The 15,339-nt window shown below is 43.7% G+C and overlaps 1 protein-coding gene across 2 annotated transcripts; it reads right to left on the reverse strand.

The window, feature by feature from the left end:
* Positions 1–8,815: 8,815 nt before the first annotated feature.
* LOC104414222 (root phototropism protein 2) lies at positions 8,816–12,387 on the reverse strand. 2 transcript variants are annotated; one of them, XM_039300925.1, is made up of 6 exons: positions 12,183–12,387; positions 11,101–11,222; positions 10,930–10,999; positions 10,463–10,840; positions 9,648–10,373; positions 8,816–9,481 (listed from the first exon to the last, which is right to left on the reverse strand). In XM_039300925.1, the coding sequence occupies exons 2-6, from the start codon at positions 11,160–11,162 to the stop codon at positions 9,005–9,007; spliced, it is 1,713 nt and encodes a 570-aa protein (XP_039156859.1). In that variant the 5' UTR covers positions 11,163–11,222; positions 12,183–12,387; the 3' UTR covers positions 8,816–9,004. The 2 variants fall into 2 exon arrangements, with proteins under 2 accessions (XP_039156859.1, XP_010023564.2); XM_010025262.3 differs by having other exon boundaries at positions 11,101–11,282.
* Positions 12,388–15,339: the final 2,952 nt, after the last annotated feature.

The following is a 15,339-nucleotide window of genomic DNA, read 5'->3' on the forward strand; positions in this document are numbered from 1 at the left end:
CTATATTCATCGTTAGAGTAAAGTTCTTTTTCTATATTTACATATTCACCTTTAGATTGTTGATATGTATACTTAAAAAAATAGTGATATACTCTAATTTATTTCTAATATCACATATCCAAATTCAATAGTGAATATATCAAAAGCCATACTAATAGCCGTCCAAATATATTTTTTTAGGACTAGTGTAAAAGGAAATCTCAAATCGGTACACCCATACTACATGTACCCTAAATTAATTTTTGTGTCGCAAAAATTTTCAAATTGATATACCCATGCCGTATTACTCAAAATTAATTTTTGCCTAAATAATTCTGAAACTATATACCCGTGTTATATCTATCTCCCAAAAATCTCAGATATACCACAATTTTTTGTAAATGTGGCAGAGATGTACCGGTCCGTGAGTCAAATATGGAGCGCGTGTATCCCGTTATGATTAACATGTTGTAGTGACATTAACCCAATTTATTTTTAAGCGGCAGGGTTGGCAAGTGCCCAAAAGTCTACGGACAAACGAACAAAAGCGACCAATTAGTCCGAAGTCCGCACACACGTGGCAACGAAGGAGGGCCGGGCAAGACACGTGGACCATGTCGTGTGAACGCAGAACAGGGCTGGCTCACTCCCTCTCTCGGTTCATAGACATCCCCGAAAGCTGTCCAAAAAACGACTGGTATCACGAGTCACGCGCAAAGCCTGACGCCCCCATTACGCGCTTCATCATCATTTCCTCCTCAAAACCCAAAACAAAACAAATTGTAATAATGATGAATTGATTAGTTAATTAATAACTGAACAAAACTAGAAAAATAATAAAATATTAACCAAAATAAAAATGGGGGTATTCATATTTCGGGTGTGAAAAGGGGCCCGTACTTTCCCACCACAAAAGTTCCAAGCCGTCCTTATTAATTCCCGGGCTCACCGCCATTCTCGAAGCGTCATCCTCCACGTCCCTCTCTCCCGTCTTCCCCGTTCCCATTCATTTCCAGTTTTCCACACCCACAACCAAGAATCAGGCATAAAAGAAGAAGGCGAGATCGAGCGAGCGAGCGAGAGAGAAAGAGGATTCGAGTTTCAGTTCCAGTTCGGCGACGATGCAAGCGACCCGCGAAGAGGAGACGACGGCGCAAGCGACCCGCCGCGAGGAGGAGGATTCGAGAGCGGAGGCCGGGACGACCGCGGCCGCCGACGTCTCTCCCTCCCGCCGCGGCGGAGGCCAAGACCCGGGAGAGCACGAAGCCGAGAATCTGAAGAAGCCGCTGCTCTCGGGACGAGGAGGCGAGGACGACAGGGAAGGGCAGCAAGAAAGAGAGGGTGGTGGCGGTGAAGAAGAGGGGGAGGACGAGGAGGAGTTCGAGTTCACGTTCGCCTGCGCGGACCCGGAAGGCTCGCCGGTCGCGGCCGACGCCGTCTTCGAGAACGGCAAGATCCGGACCGTGTACCCGCTCTTCGGCCGGGAGCTGCTGTTCGCCCCGTCGCCGGCGCGGCCGCCGCTGAGGAAGATCTTCGTGGAGGGGCGCGGCTCGGCGTCGGCGTCGTCGTCGAGCAGCGAGGGGGAGGGGGACGAGCTGACCGGGGTGCCGGAGGAGACGTACTGCGTGTGGCGGGGAAGACAGTCGTGGAGGGCGAGGAGGCGGCGCCGGAGGGGTGCAGGAAGAGCTACTCGACGGGGTTCTCGAAGCTGTGGCGGTTCAAGGAGCTGGCGCGCCGGAGCAGCAGCGACGGGAAGGACGCGTTCGTGTTCCTGAACCCTAAGAGGAGAGGGAAGGAGGAGAGGGAGAAGGAGGGAGGGAAGAAAGCGGCGGCGGGGCGGCCACCGCCGCCTCGAAGGGAGGGAAGAAGGGCCAAACGACGACGGCGGCGGCGGCGGCGGCGGCGGCAGCGCACGAGAAGCATTACACGAAGGCGAGGGCGGCGAAGGAAGGGGAGAAGAGGAGGTCCTACCTGCCGTACAAGCAGGTCGGGTTCTTCACTGACGTCAGCGGGATGAGCCGGAATGTTCATCCGTTCTAGTTTTTCCTTTTTTCTTCTTCGGGGTTTTTTCTTGGCGGTTTTTTTTTTTTTTTTCTCTCTATCTATCCATTTCGACCTTTTCTCAAGGCAATGTCAACGATTAGATATGTTGATTTATGTGAATGTGTAAATATTACCAGGCTGAGGAGTTTGGAATTTAGATGTAATGAGGTTTCTTGCCGTAGTTTATCTTTGTAATTTTTCAGATGCAAGTCGTTGATATTAGTAGTTAATTGTCGAAGAATTTGGAGTTCAAAGATGACATTGAACACGAGAATACACAAGCAATAATGCAAGAACCACCTCCTATATGTTTTTTATCCCATGTGGGTGAGCTGCATATTTCTGACTCTCCAAGTTAGCATTTTCCGTCAATGGATGGAAATACGGAGCTTGTCTTGAAATCGTGCATGTACATTATTAGTTTGGAGACCATATCTATCACAACATAACTTAATAGTGATGATAGCACGATGGTGGTTTCTATAGAAAAAATATTGGATAGATCTGTTTTGTCAAGTAAGTTATGCATTACCTATTGATTACTATAAATCCATGGGAGCCTACTTTTCAATTTTTTCTCTCTTTTTGCCTTTTGAGGTCATGGATAGTGAGGGCTCGGCCACGGATAGCAACACCACCGATCTGTTTTTTTTTTCTCTCACTAGCTTGCAAGCAACGTCGACAGTTGATCATGGCCATAATCATCATCTTCTGGCTTGATTCGGTCAGTGTTTGGAGATCGAGACGAGAGAGGCAAACCCTAGATGAGCGATTCGCGAGCGACACCAACGCTTCTCCATGGCCGTCGTCAGCGTCATTTGGCTAGATTTGGTTGGCTCGATTAGCATCGGCGACTCTGTTGGTGGTGACATGGGAAGGCACGGGGGTCGGGCTTAGGGGGAGGTGGATGACGAGATAGGTTTTTCGAGCAAGAGGGACTGTAGGCTGATGCCGGAGGGCATGGCGTCGAAGGCGGATAACTTCTAAATGAGTGGAATGACGCATGACTTATGTGGCAAAATAGACTTACTCAATATTTTTTCGTTTCAATATGTTAAGAGATTAATACAAATAATGTTAAGATTGACTTGCAAATGAATATACTTAATGATACGATAAAGTAAAGATGGGCTTTCCATGTAATGAAGAGCTTATCAAATTGCATAATGTACTAATTATGTAAACAAATCTCAAGATATTTAACTTTAATTAAACCCAAAAAAAAAAAAAAAACAAAGAAAATAAAAGGAACCATAGTCAACAAAACCCAATTAATTAAGACAAGACAAAGTCTATATTCCTTTTCTGATTGTGAAGAGTGGCAAGCAGAAGAGTCAAGCCATTCCCACCATCATTCATAATTCTATTTGTTTTGAGAAAAAAATAAAAATAAAAATTGATTTTTTTTTTTCTAAAAAAGATAACTAATATCTTACAAAAAAAAAAAAAAAGCGAAATATATTTTCATCATCTATGAAAAATTTAAGACATAAATTGTTGTCTATAATAAAAACTTTTTATATTAACATATCATTTCAAGTTATACAAGCAATCACCCTTAGAAAAATATATTTTGAATCATTCATTTTTTTATGAAAGAAATGGAGATTATTTAACTGTTTTGAAGATTGTCCTTGTAAATTATGCAACACTTCTCCCATGTTATAAATGGCAAGGTGTGTGTGTTCATATTAATGTTTGCTTTCATCGAAACGAGGTGATAAGGAAAAAGGGTACATTGCAATTTGTCTATAATTTAATTGAGGATTAAATTACACGCCGCGTCGTACAAATTCTAGATTATGCAAATGATTAATAGTAGTTTCTGGCCGGAAGGGGGAGTTTTGTCGCAATGTATGTATTCGTCAAACTCTAAATTTCCTTGCCATTTCCTTGAAAACTCTAGGCGATTAGCTTGTTCCCACGTATTATCAACGGGTGAAGATCCCTAATCTCATACGGTGCTTCCTTCCGTGCCTCGATGGACGTCAGCTATTAGTAATGCCACAATAACATCATCGGTAGATCGATGGTCGACATTATTGAAGCGCCAAGAGAACTACCATGACGAGTAAAATATTTTTATCCTACATTAACACTATATGTCCCCAGGTAACTTGTGCAAGTCAAATCTATTTGAGGCGTTCCGAATTGATGGCGCTAAATACGATCAAGAGAACATCGAAAATGCTAAATTTTCTTTTGCTTTTTTATAACACTTGACATTGGAATATTGCAGCTCGACTAATCATGCGAATGCCTACAAATCGCATGGTCCACGTACATAGGATTGGATCCCACCTGTAAAGTGGCGAGAGTGATTCTTAAGGTTAATATAAATGGCGATGCTGTGATTTAAGCAAAAGATATATCGAGTTCAATTTAAACACTCACCCACTAAGTCAATTGCTTGGGGATTAAAAAATCAAGAAAGTCATCATTAAGATGGTATCATGCCACTTAAATCAAGGAAAATTTCACTTTACCCCCTAAACTGACAAGTTCTTTTACACATCAACTCAAAACTTCAAATCCCCTCACTTTTAAATTATCTTCCGAGAGATTGGGTGACTAACCCCCCGACAGCTTTATTTGACTTGTTATGCGCCGATGTTCTTGATGTATTTTCTCGAACTCTACTAAGTAAATAAATCTCGTATCTTTTGCTCTAAACCTCGTACTCTAAATCCTTCACTTTACCCTCTCGAATCTGCAAGTTATTTCATTTTCTTAATTCATCAATTTTCCGTTGTTTTCCTCCTTGAAACGTACCATATACGTGACTAAATTGAAAATGTTAGCAGATGCAAATAATCTGACTCATCTTTACATTTGAATGCCCTAAAGTTGACGTAGTTGATTTAGGCATCCATATTTCTAATTTGGGATGTAGAGGTCGTCCACTCATATCACACCAATCACACGTAAATTGATATGGACCAAGACCTCCTGCAATCTATTTATGAGACTTATAGAATGTTTTATGAGCATAAGATAACAGATTTAAAGGTTATATCCTCGTGTTATAAGATAAATTTTACAAATTGGAGTTTGTAAAAGAAAATGGCATATTGGAGGGAATTTCGGATTTTCAGAAAACTTAGTTTAGAAAATACATACCACGTACTTCTTAGAGGAAATTCATTTACAGATTACAACAAAATCTAGGTCGAATTCTGATGAAAAAAAGAAGAAGAAGGAAGTTTAGGTGGGAGTTGGTACCAACGTAAACGGCAAGTGACAACTTTCATTGACATCAAGACGAGATTCGAATCCATTACCCCAATTTCACTCCTCTACCTTTTTGAACTTTCCAGTACCAATAATTGCAATTTGAAGTTCAGCATTCGACAAAAAAATTCAGCAAAAAATAAAAAAAAAATAAAAATCATTTTCCAGGGGTGCACATGCTGTAAATAATTTTGTGGGACAAATGAAATTGGCGCCGTGAAGGTGGGGTTCACTTCAATAATTAAAATCTAGAGCCAGACCTTGTCGAGAAAGTCGGAAAAATTCGAGCGGACTTCAAATGTATTTGAAAAGACTTCAATTTAAAATTTATTGTTTTTAGCATCAGTTAAATTTTTATTTAGCGCGTGCTTGAAATATAATCAAAATATTAAAATATTAACATGTAAAATCATATAATTATTTTATAATTTTTTGGAAGTTGAATAGTTCCTTTCATTTTTAAATATGAAAAAAGAAAGTCATAGATTGAATTAGTAGTAAGGGAGTATTTAATAATGCTTTTGGGAACATGTATTTTTGTTATTTTGTTTTTCGAAACAGAAATAGAATAAAATAATGTTTGGTAATTTTTGTTCCTAGGAACAACTCAAGAAACAATAAACAAGTTTTTTTTTTTTTTTTATTTCTTTCTTTTCTTTCTTTCTCTTACTCTCTTCTTCCCCTAATCAGTCATCGGCCTCGCGTTGGCCAACAACTAACTAAACAAGGTTTGGCGACCTCGCCGATCGCCGCCGAGGCTCGGGAGCCTCGCTCGACCACGGTGTCCTCACGATGGCCGGGCGGCGAGGCTCGCCCAAGGCGGGCGACCTCGTTGGCCCTCATTTGGCCGATTGGTGGCCATGGCTAAGGTTCGGCGGCAAAGAAGGAAGAAAAAAGAAAAGAAAAGAAAAAATGCAATAAAATTATTAATAAATCAAAAGAAATTCTAAGTCACAAAGATATTTGAAATCGTGTCAAACATAATTCTGCTTTGGAAACAAAAAATTCATATAATTACCAAATACCCTAAAATACTTAGAAATTGTTTTCATGAATAGAAATAGAAAAAAGTATTTCTAAAAGGAAATTGTTCACGGAAATAGAAATATTACTAAGGGTGCGCATGGATTTATTTCGTGCTTTTTGTTCCCGGGAAAAACAAAAAAAGTATTTGTTAGGGAACAATTTTTGAACAAAAGAACGCGTTTGGTAACGTTTGGTCCGGAATAAAAAATGAACGAAACACGTTTGGTTAAATTTTATTATTTTTTTGTTTCTTTTAATTTTTTAAACATTTTTTATTATTTTTTATTTTTTCCTTTCTTTTTATTTTTTCTTTTTTCGGCCGGCCATAGGCCTCCGGCGACTCGGCCGACGGGGGGCGCGGCCTCGCCCGGCCACGGCGAGGCCGAGCCTGGCCGTGGTTGGGCGAGGCTCGGGCTCGCGGGACTGGCGAGCCCGAGCTCGCCTGACCAAGGCGAGGCTCGCCTCGGCGCGGCAACGCCGAGCCTCGCCTTGGTCGGGCGAGCTCGGGCTCGCCAGATCCGGCGAGCCCGAGCCTCGCCATGGTCGGGCGAGCTCGAGCTCGCCAGATCCGGCGAGCCCGAGCCTCGCCGGGGGCGGCGACGCCGAGCCTCGCCGGATCCGGGCGAGGCCGAGCCTCGACGGGCCTGGTCGCCGGCCATGGCGAGGCGGCGACCGGCCAAAGAAAAATAAGAAAAAAAAAAAAAAAGAAGAAGAGAAGAAGAAGAGAGAGAAGAGTCGTTTTTGTTCTTTTGTTCTTCCGAGAAGTGTTTTTTTCGGAGAAACAACTTTTTTTTGTTTCTTCGTTCCTATTTCGTTCAGAAACGAAAAAAAAAAAAGGAACAAAAACGCAACCAAACGCGTTTACGTTCGCTTTTTGTTCCCTGAAAGCACACTTTCCGTACAAAGTGTGCCGGAAACGTTTCTTAGAAACGTTTCCATGCACGCCCTAAATGTATCCTTAGACACATGGTTTATTCATCTAAAAGACCTCAATGGGGAAGCCAATCCAGAACAATACCGACCGTCCCGACGATTTCAAAGCAACAAAGCGGTCCTTGCATTGACGATAAAGAGATGACTCCAATTACCAAGGCTTGTAGATTAGTCCCAAACTGGATTGACATTGAGTTGAAAATACGAAATATTATAGTGTTAAAAAACAATGCACATGTAAAAATCCAAAATTTGGCTTAAATATTTCCCGCTGCTCGGTGAACCAGCTCGGCACTCCATTCGTTGTCGCATCCAGTGGGCGAGCCCAAAAAGATGTCGACGAAAAAGCATAGCTGTTGTCTCGGCCGGGCAGTCAGAACTTCAGACGGCAGGAGACGTGACCGAGACTGTCCTGTTGTTTCGAACTCGGGCACAAAGTGCACGGATCGAGTTATGAAACTACTTGAATGTCAGTGAGGGAAAAGTAAAGTGCATGAAAGTAAATTGGGCGGGCGATAGATTCGTGCAATGAACATATCTTTTGTTTAAAACAAGTGGGCTTCTACATGCAATGAAAATATAACTGGATTTCTTTTATCTTAGATCTTTACGTTGTCACGCTCCTAGCAGTTTAAACTTTTAGATCGATTGGTTGTGATCTAGCAAAAATTTACATACTCGGAACATATTTGCTGTACGTTCGTTCTCCACTCGGTAGCCTGTTCGAAAGTGTTATCCTGTGGCGTTTGAACAAGGCCTTGGATGCTAAGCCTGTTGTAGTGCTCACGGAGTTGTAGGCATGCAGATTTGAGCATATATTTGGAGAAGCGAATGGTACCGCAGATGCATCAGCGCGACTCGGTGAGGAGGAAGACGCTCGGTCTGCGATATATCCCTCTATTCCAGATGTTACTGAGCGTATTTTTGTACAATCTATCCGTCGAGAGCGCTTCTGTTTCAGACTATGTAATTTCGAACTTCTTGTTTAATGAATCTCTGCTGATTGCCAGGAAGGAAAAACCTTGTTCATCAAACATTTGACCGGAAGACAGAATAGTATGTCGATACGTTATGTGGGTACAATGATAGAGATCCTCTCCGATTCTGAGGGGCAAAATTTACCGTCCTGAAGAAGTGAAAACCAAACCTGTTCTTGTCAGGGCTGTCCTGGAAGCCCCAACCCCCCATGTTCTGCAATTAAGAGCGCGACGCAGGACCGCTCCCTAGTCTTTCGACCACGTTTTTTCGCTTCCTTAGTTCAAATTCGCAAAGTATAGGTCGTTCTCGGGGCCATCCGGCCCTCCTGGTCCTGCAGCATGTCTGACCATATCTGTCGAAATTTCGAGAGGTCGAGATTGGTCGGACTTTTCTTCGCATTAAGTCCCGTCCACATTATTGAGGTTGTCTCCGCCATGTGATTGTCGAACAAAAGGAGCGCTGTAACAGATGAGCCTGCCGATTTTTACTGCTAAAACAGCTCGTGTTTTCTGGCTGCTTTGTTTGACATTTCTGTGTGAAGTGAGGCGAGAAATATCACCCGACGGCTAGTTGCTACAATTTAATGAAGCTACGTTGAACAGAACGAGATAATGACAAGCCAAGATGCGAACTTCTCTCGAACGTAGTTCTTCGACGACTTAGTAGATCTGATCAAATGGTTCCAACATATTAACAAATCAACATTGTTCGACACAAATAAACAATGCCGTCGCAACCCGCAAAACAAAAGACTGAACACAACCTAAACAGATGAGTTTTGGCTTCAAACAGACTCAGCATTTAATCGAGAGTTTCAAGAGATAGAGAACCTCCTCTTCCTAGGCTTGGTGATATCAACAGCATCCTCTATGTTGGACGTGTCCTTGGACCCGTGCCTGAAGGGGTTCAACTTCCCCAGAGTCTTCGACATCGAAGAGAAGAAGGTGTGGCGCTTTGGGCCACCTTTTGCTGACGTTGTTCCATGATTGGTCTTCTGCAAGTCCGAAATGTACATCTTCATCTTCATCAGCTCGGACCGCAGATCCTCATTCTCCTTTATCAGGGATGAATCGGCTTGCAGCTGATGCCTTGTTGTTACGGCATCCGGCCCTTTATGGTCCTCCGTGCCACTCCTCAACTTCAGCTGATCGTAGTAGAGTGCGTGCAGGACGATCTGCACAGGCAGCCGCTTGTTCTGCGAAGCATGGAGCCGGGCTTCGGGAGATAGCTTCAGCGGGTCCAACGCGCTGCATGCCTTCTCTCGCTCAATCTCATCGAGGTTCGGGTGAGACTGCAAAGTTCTCTTGATTGTCATCTCTAACACTATACACAAAACATGTTCTATGACAATGACTAGGAAAGGATGTATGAATGTGATGAATAATGATGATCATTGTGAAGAGAAGATGCGGGTATTACAGTGAAGATCTCAGCTATACAAAGCTTATGATTCTCACCTTCAAGTAGATATCAATCGCACGATAAAGATCATCGTCAACCTTTCGGGCTCCTTTAGGCACGATAGTAGCAATCCCATTGAACTTTGCAATGCTGACCTCACTGTAGGTGGCGATCTCGCCGAGATAAGCATCCACTGTCTTAGCGACCCTCAGCATAGCAGTGGAACAGGTCTCCCTGAAGTCCCCACCATTGAAGATCGCCGTGCTCTTCTCCTTCTCCACAAACCCCGACATGATCCTCCTCACGCTGTCCAGATCGAAGAGCCTCTCGCCATCATAGGTGAATGAAAGCACTAGAAGGTCATCGACCGTCACGTGCTCAAGGATGACCGATATTCGCTTTTCAAGCTCGTTCTTGCAGCTGGTGGAGGCTTTGAGATAAATGGCCGAACGGAGGAGGCAACACAGGAAGTTGATCGGAAAAGCAGCTTTCTCTGAGGGCAAGAGGGAAACTATTGATTCAAGAATTTCTCTCTGTTGGGTCCTAACATCAGGGTCATCAAAATCCGTCGACTTAGTTCCATTGCCTGTGTGGTCTCGTACAAGATCCCGCAGTGCTCTTTCTGTGTATGTTATGATAGCACTAGCTAAAGTCAGAGATTTTGCGCCTCGTTGCTTCATCGCCATGATGATCTTTCCAAAGAAAGTAACGCTTAGTATTGATAACTCCTCGGTCCACCAGTTGGTCGGGGAGCGGCTTGGGAAATTGGCCTCATTACATGCCTGCACAAGCATATCCTTCCTCAGTTAATTCCATCCAACGAATGCATCTCAAAATGGGGGACAAATCAAGAGAAGGGAGTTAGGTTTACATTAAAACTGACTAAATCGACGCATCTCTGGACAATTTTAAGGTCTTCGGCCATTGGAAGAAGATCTTCACATGACTTGAGCACCACGATGGCACCAGACAGGCTCGACAAGGCCACTTGCGTGAGGAAATCATCGGTGCGCCCAGCGAGGTTGTTGTCGCAGTATTGATCCGTCATCTGGAGGTACTCCGCCGCACAGCGTAGAGCCGCCACGTTGTGGACAGTGATCTCGAAGTTGACGCCATAGCAAAACTTTGCTGCTTTCTCAAAGATCTCAGGGCCTCCGGGGATGTTGGACAAATCTATCCTCGCGAGGTCTGCTTCTTTAGTTTCTATTATCAGTTTCCTTATGTAGTTGCTCTTTGCCAATAGCATGAACTGCCATGAAAATTGAATGTTCAGCTTACGTATGTGATCAATTAGCTTGATCAGGCATGAACAAAATTGCAAAAAATGGTTCTTATTACCTTGTGAAGGGAGAAATTTGCTTCTCCTACTCGAACGACCACATCGGTTGGAATCTCCTGAGAGAAGACCCTGCCTCCAAATTTCATCACAATCAGTAAATAGAGACTGGTCATACATGAAACAAGAACAAGCCTGATAAGAATGACATATCCGATTAAACGGTACAGTACCACTGGCCGGTTCTCTCCATTGCAATAGAGAGCCTCTCATTGGCCCGGACAGGTGTTGCCATGGCTATGTCAATTCAGGATGAAGAGCAAGAATTGAGATTCTTGCGGCTCTTGGGCTTCAACTGGAGATCGGACAACCACAAGTCCGTTGGTGAGGTGGGTTTGAAGATTTTAGGTGGTTTCTGAGGTCAAGCACTCAAAAATGAAATTTAGAAAAGAAGACTCACTTTGATAGGAACATCTATAAAGCAATCTACACCATGGAAAGCAGGAGAGAAGCCCTTAAAGAAAATCAGTGATAACTTTTTACTTTGTCACAAGTACAGTCATAGTTTCCAACATCTCACGAGACATTAAGGTAAATGTCATAAGCAGCACGGATTAATGAGATCTACCATTGTACCAGTAATAGGACATCCTAACAGACTGTAGGACTACACAAACCAAACCCACAAGCGTAAGAAACTAGCGAATCGTTCCTACTACTTTCAACCCATACCGAATCTAATCAAAATGAAACAAAATTTCGTTCAAAAGATGAGTAAGCATCAGCTCTACCAAAATGTTATAGAAGATATGATCAAATTAATGGTCAGTTGTGCCACAGAAGCTTCTGTACATAGCCAGTACACTTATAGCCGAATTGAGCACAATTTCTTTACACAAGTACTACAATGAAGTCAAGCATTGGACGCGACAGATCACAACAGGTTCTTACAGCATCCGAATATTGTATTTTCAAAACTGCTAGATCACATCTGGGTTATCAAATGATCATTCCGTGAGACTAGGGAAAATGAGCACTCTTTCTCTCTCTCTCTCTCTCTCTCTCTTCAACCAGTAAAAGAGCTACGAATTCTTTTCCCCGCCTTTCTTTCTCGGTTTCTTTTGCTACCCACCGAAAAGATTGCATCACGTCCATATTTTCCCATGATCAAGAACCTTAAAACCCCAGAAATCCTCCACAAAACAGCACGAGAACTAGACTAAAGTCAAGCCAAGATCTCAGTCCGCAAGCAACGGCGGCTGAAAAGTCATTGCCGTCAAGAACACGTTAGCATGCAGATCCAGTAGAAGCTTACCGGCGCGAAGCTAGTGAGAGAAAGCTGAGTGAGCAGACGGACAGATGGATGGATAGATACACCTTTCTCCTTCGTATCTGCAGATCTCCGGAGCAGATAATTGGATTACAAAAAGTGCTGCTAGGTCCTGTCTTATAGCAACGGGATCATGAAAGAGAAATAGCGGAGAACAATTATTCTCATCAACGTCGAAAGGGGAGCTGGGACGGAGAAGTTGTGGACACGGCTCGTCCAGCTACCGAGGCCTGAAATTCTTGGATGGCGTAGTGCCATGTCATCTCCATGCGCGGTGGTGGGGGCCGCCGCACGACCCTGCCAGCCAATGGGCGGCTCCCACGGGGAGCCCGGGTCGAGACGCCTATACCTACCCGAATAAATGATGAAGTCGACGTTCATTCTATTATTTTTCTCAATTGGAAAAAGTTCCTTGGATTTGTGGACGGAAGAGAGCCGATCCGGAATAGGAAAAAGCAATTGGGGGAGCAGTTCCCCAAATTCCAATTTGCCCTCGTCTCCATCATTGATGTGATTTTGGGGGTTTTGATATTTTGAAGTAAATATGAATTATCATGCTGTAATATAAGCCAAAATTCAAAATATCATTTCGAAGTTAAAATTTATCAACAAATTGTATAATTTCACAATTTATTACTAGTAATTTTGGAAATTTTCATATTTTTCTATTTGAAAAGTCAGACTACAAGAGCGGCAAGAGAGAAGGGGTTAGAAGTAAATAATCATGAGCTATGAAGTAATGAATAATCGTGAGATATATTATATAAATTGGATTAGGGTCACTGCATAGGATAAAATCAATGCATGGAATTTATTGGATGCTTTAGGAATTTCCAAATGATAGGGGTATTTGCGCTTGTGTCCCTATATTATAAAAACAAATGATACGATAATTCTTAGATCGACCAAGGTCATCCAACATTTCAGGCGATGGTGCATGGACGAACGGCAGGTGAACATCGTGGCCTAGATTGTCAAAAAGGCTTTCCAAACTTGCATGGGTTGCACGGGTAAAGTTGGCGATTCACGTGTCTCTCCTGTTGCTATCAGTCAAAAAGCAAAATCCTAAACGAGATGCGGTTCATCTCCCTTTCCCTTTCCTTCTCAGAGCGGATTCCATTTATTTCACGAAAAAATGTGATATTTTATAAAAAATATTTCTTAAAAAAATGATAATATTTTACGATATTTAACTAAAATCTAAAAATGGATAAAAATATATTTTTCATCATTTAATAAGAAAATAGATCTACATAAATTAAGCGTTAGTAACTTGTGTATGGATAACTAATAAATTGGATACGATCACTAAAATTTAGGATCTTGCCTCAATGAAACCCTAATTAGGCCTCGGGGGCTTGGGCATGGGTACCTAGATCCCAAGTACGAGCAAGGGCATCCATCTTGAGTCCACAAAATCTAGGCCCAAGAACACGGTCCCCGTTCACGACTTCCTAGTGCCCGGCCTAGTCTACAAAGGCTAAGCCTAAGGCCCTAGTGCTTGAGCTTGTATCCCCAGCATACAAGCCCGAGTCCATCGAGGCTAGGCTTGGGTTCACAAAGGGCGAGTGTAGGACCTCAATGCCCAAGTTTGAGAACCCGACGCCCATGCACATTTCCTAGCCCTTGAGCTTGAGTCCCCAACACTTAGATCCTTGTTCCATTGACACTAGGCTAAAGACCCCAATGCTTGTGCCTAGGTCCCTAGTGAGCAGGTCTGGGTCCTCGGCAATTAGACTAGAGTTCATAGATGCCAGGTTCCCAGCACCTAGGCTCGAGACCCTAGTGCTCATGCTAGGATCTCTTGCGCTCGACCTTGGGTTTATCGAGGCCAAGGATTGGGACTTGGGGCCCCTACTTGGGTCCATTGAGGTTGGGCTGGAGACCTCAGTGCTTAGGCATGGGGCCTTGATGGATGCCGATACCAAGGACTTGAGTGTGAACACCAAGGTCCTAGGCTCGATCTAAATGGACCCAAGCATGGGTGCCAAGGGCTTGGGCCTGACCTCGTAAGGTGCCAAGGACTGGGGCATGTGCTTCAAGGTCCTAGGCCCAACCTCGATGGACCCAGGCATAGGCACCGGGTCTAAGCCCAACCTCAATGGATCTAAGCCTCGGCATCGATGTATGTAGGTGTGAGTGTCAGGGTTCTGAATTGAGCCTTAATGGATTTGGGCCTAGGCACCGAGGTCCTAGGCCCAACCTTAATGGACATAGGCATTGGCACCAAGGTTCGAGCGTAGCCTCTAAACACTCGGTCTTGACAGTGGGGACATTAACACAAGTGTTGGGCCTGAGCGCTAGGTTGTCTAGCCTGGCCTTGATGGACATGGGCATGGTCTCGATGGACATGGTCCTAATCATAGGGTCTTCGGCTTGGGTGCTGGGGATTTGGGCACAAGCATTGGGGTTTTGGGCACAAATGGCCTCTGTGGACTTGGGAAGGGCACTGGCCAAGCACACTAGAGTCCTAGGCCCAGCTTATTTGGACTTGAGCTCGGCCTTGATGAAACCTGGCGACCCTGGCCTTTAGACTCGAGTGCATTGCCAAGGGCCTGGGAACAAGTGTCAAGGTTTCGTGCCCAAACATAGAGTTTCTAATTCAAGCGTCAATATCTAATCATATTTTTGGAAAATGATTTCCAATTTTTAAAGAGTAATTCATTTTCTTGAGTTTAATCATAGATTTTTCATTAATTAGGAAAATATTTTTAGTTGACTCATTTTTCTAAGTGATCCAAACGTCGGAAAACAAGGACATGCGTGATAAAGGAGGCTTAAGGGGAGAAGGGACTCACAAGATACACACCACATGGACCGGGTCTATGATCGAAGGTCAATACAGACCTTTGGAAAAATGTGTAATCCACGTGAATCCTAAGATCGTCGAGCAATTGCTCGTGATCAGTCATTAAGTTTCTATAGTTTCACCGATGAATTCGGCGCCAAGAAGGCGCAAAAATCCTTATCAGAGCTCAAATTTACGACGCTCAATTGGACCGAGTCGAGATGTCGACAGCCGAAGGGTCGTTTTCAGATCAGAGTTCACATGAAGGAAGGAAGCCGATGAGCACGGATGACTCGTCGCTTCGGTGTGGGTCAGGCTCTAATGTGCAAGTACTTCAGGTATGTGGGCCGAGGC

Source organism: Eucalyptus grandis, chromosome 8 (assembly GCF_016545825.1).
Source record: "Eucalyptus grandis isolate ANBG69807.140 chromosome 8, ASM1654582v1, whole genome shotgun sequence".
NCBI classification, from domain to species: Eukaryota; Viridiplantae; Streptophyta; class Magnoliopsida; order Myrtales; family Myrtaceae; genus Eucalyptus; species Eucalyptus grandis.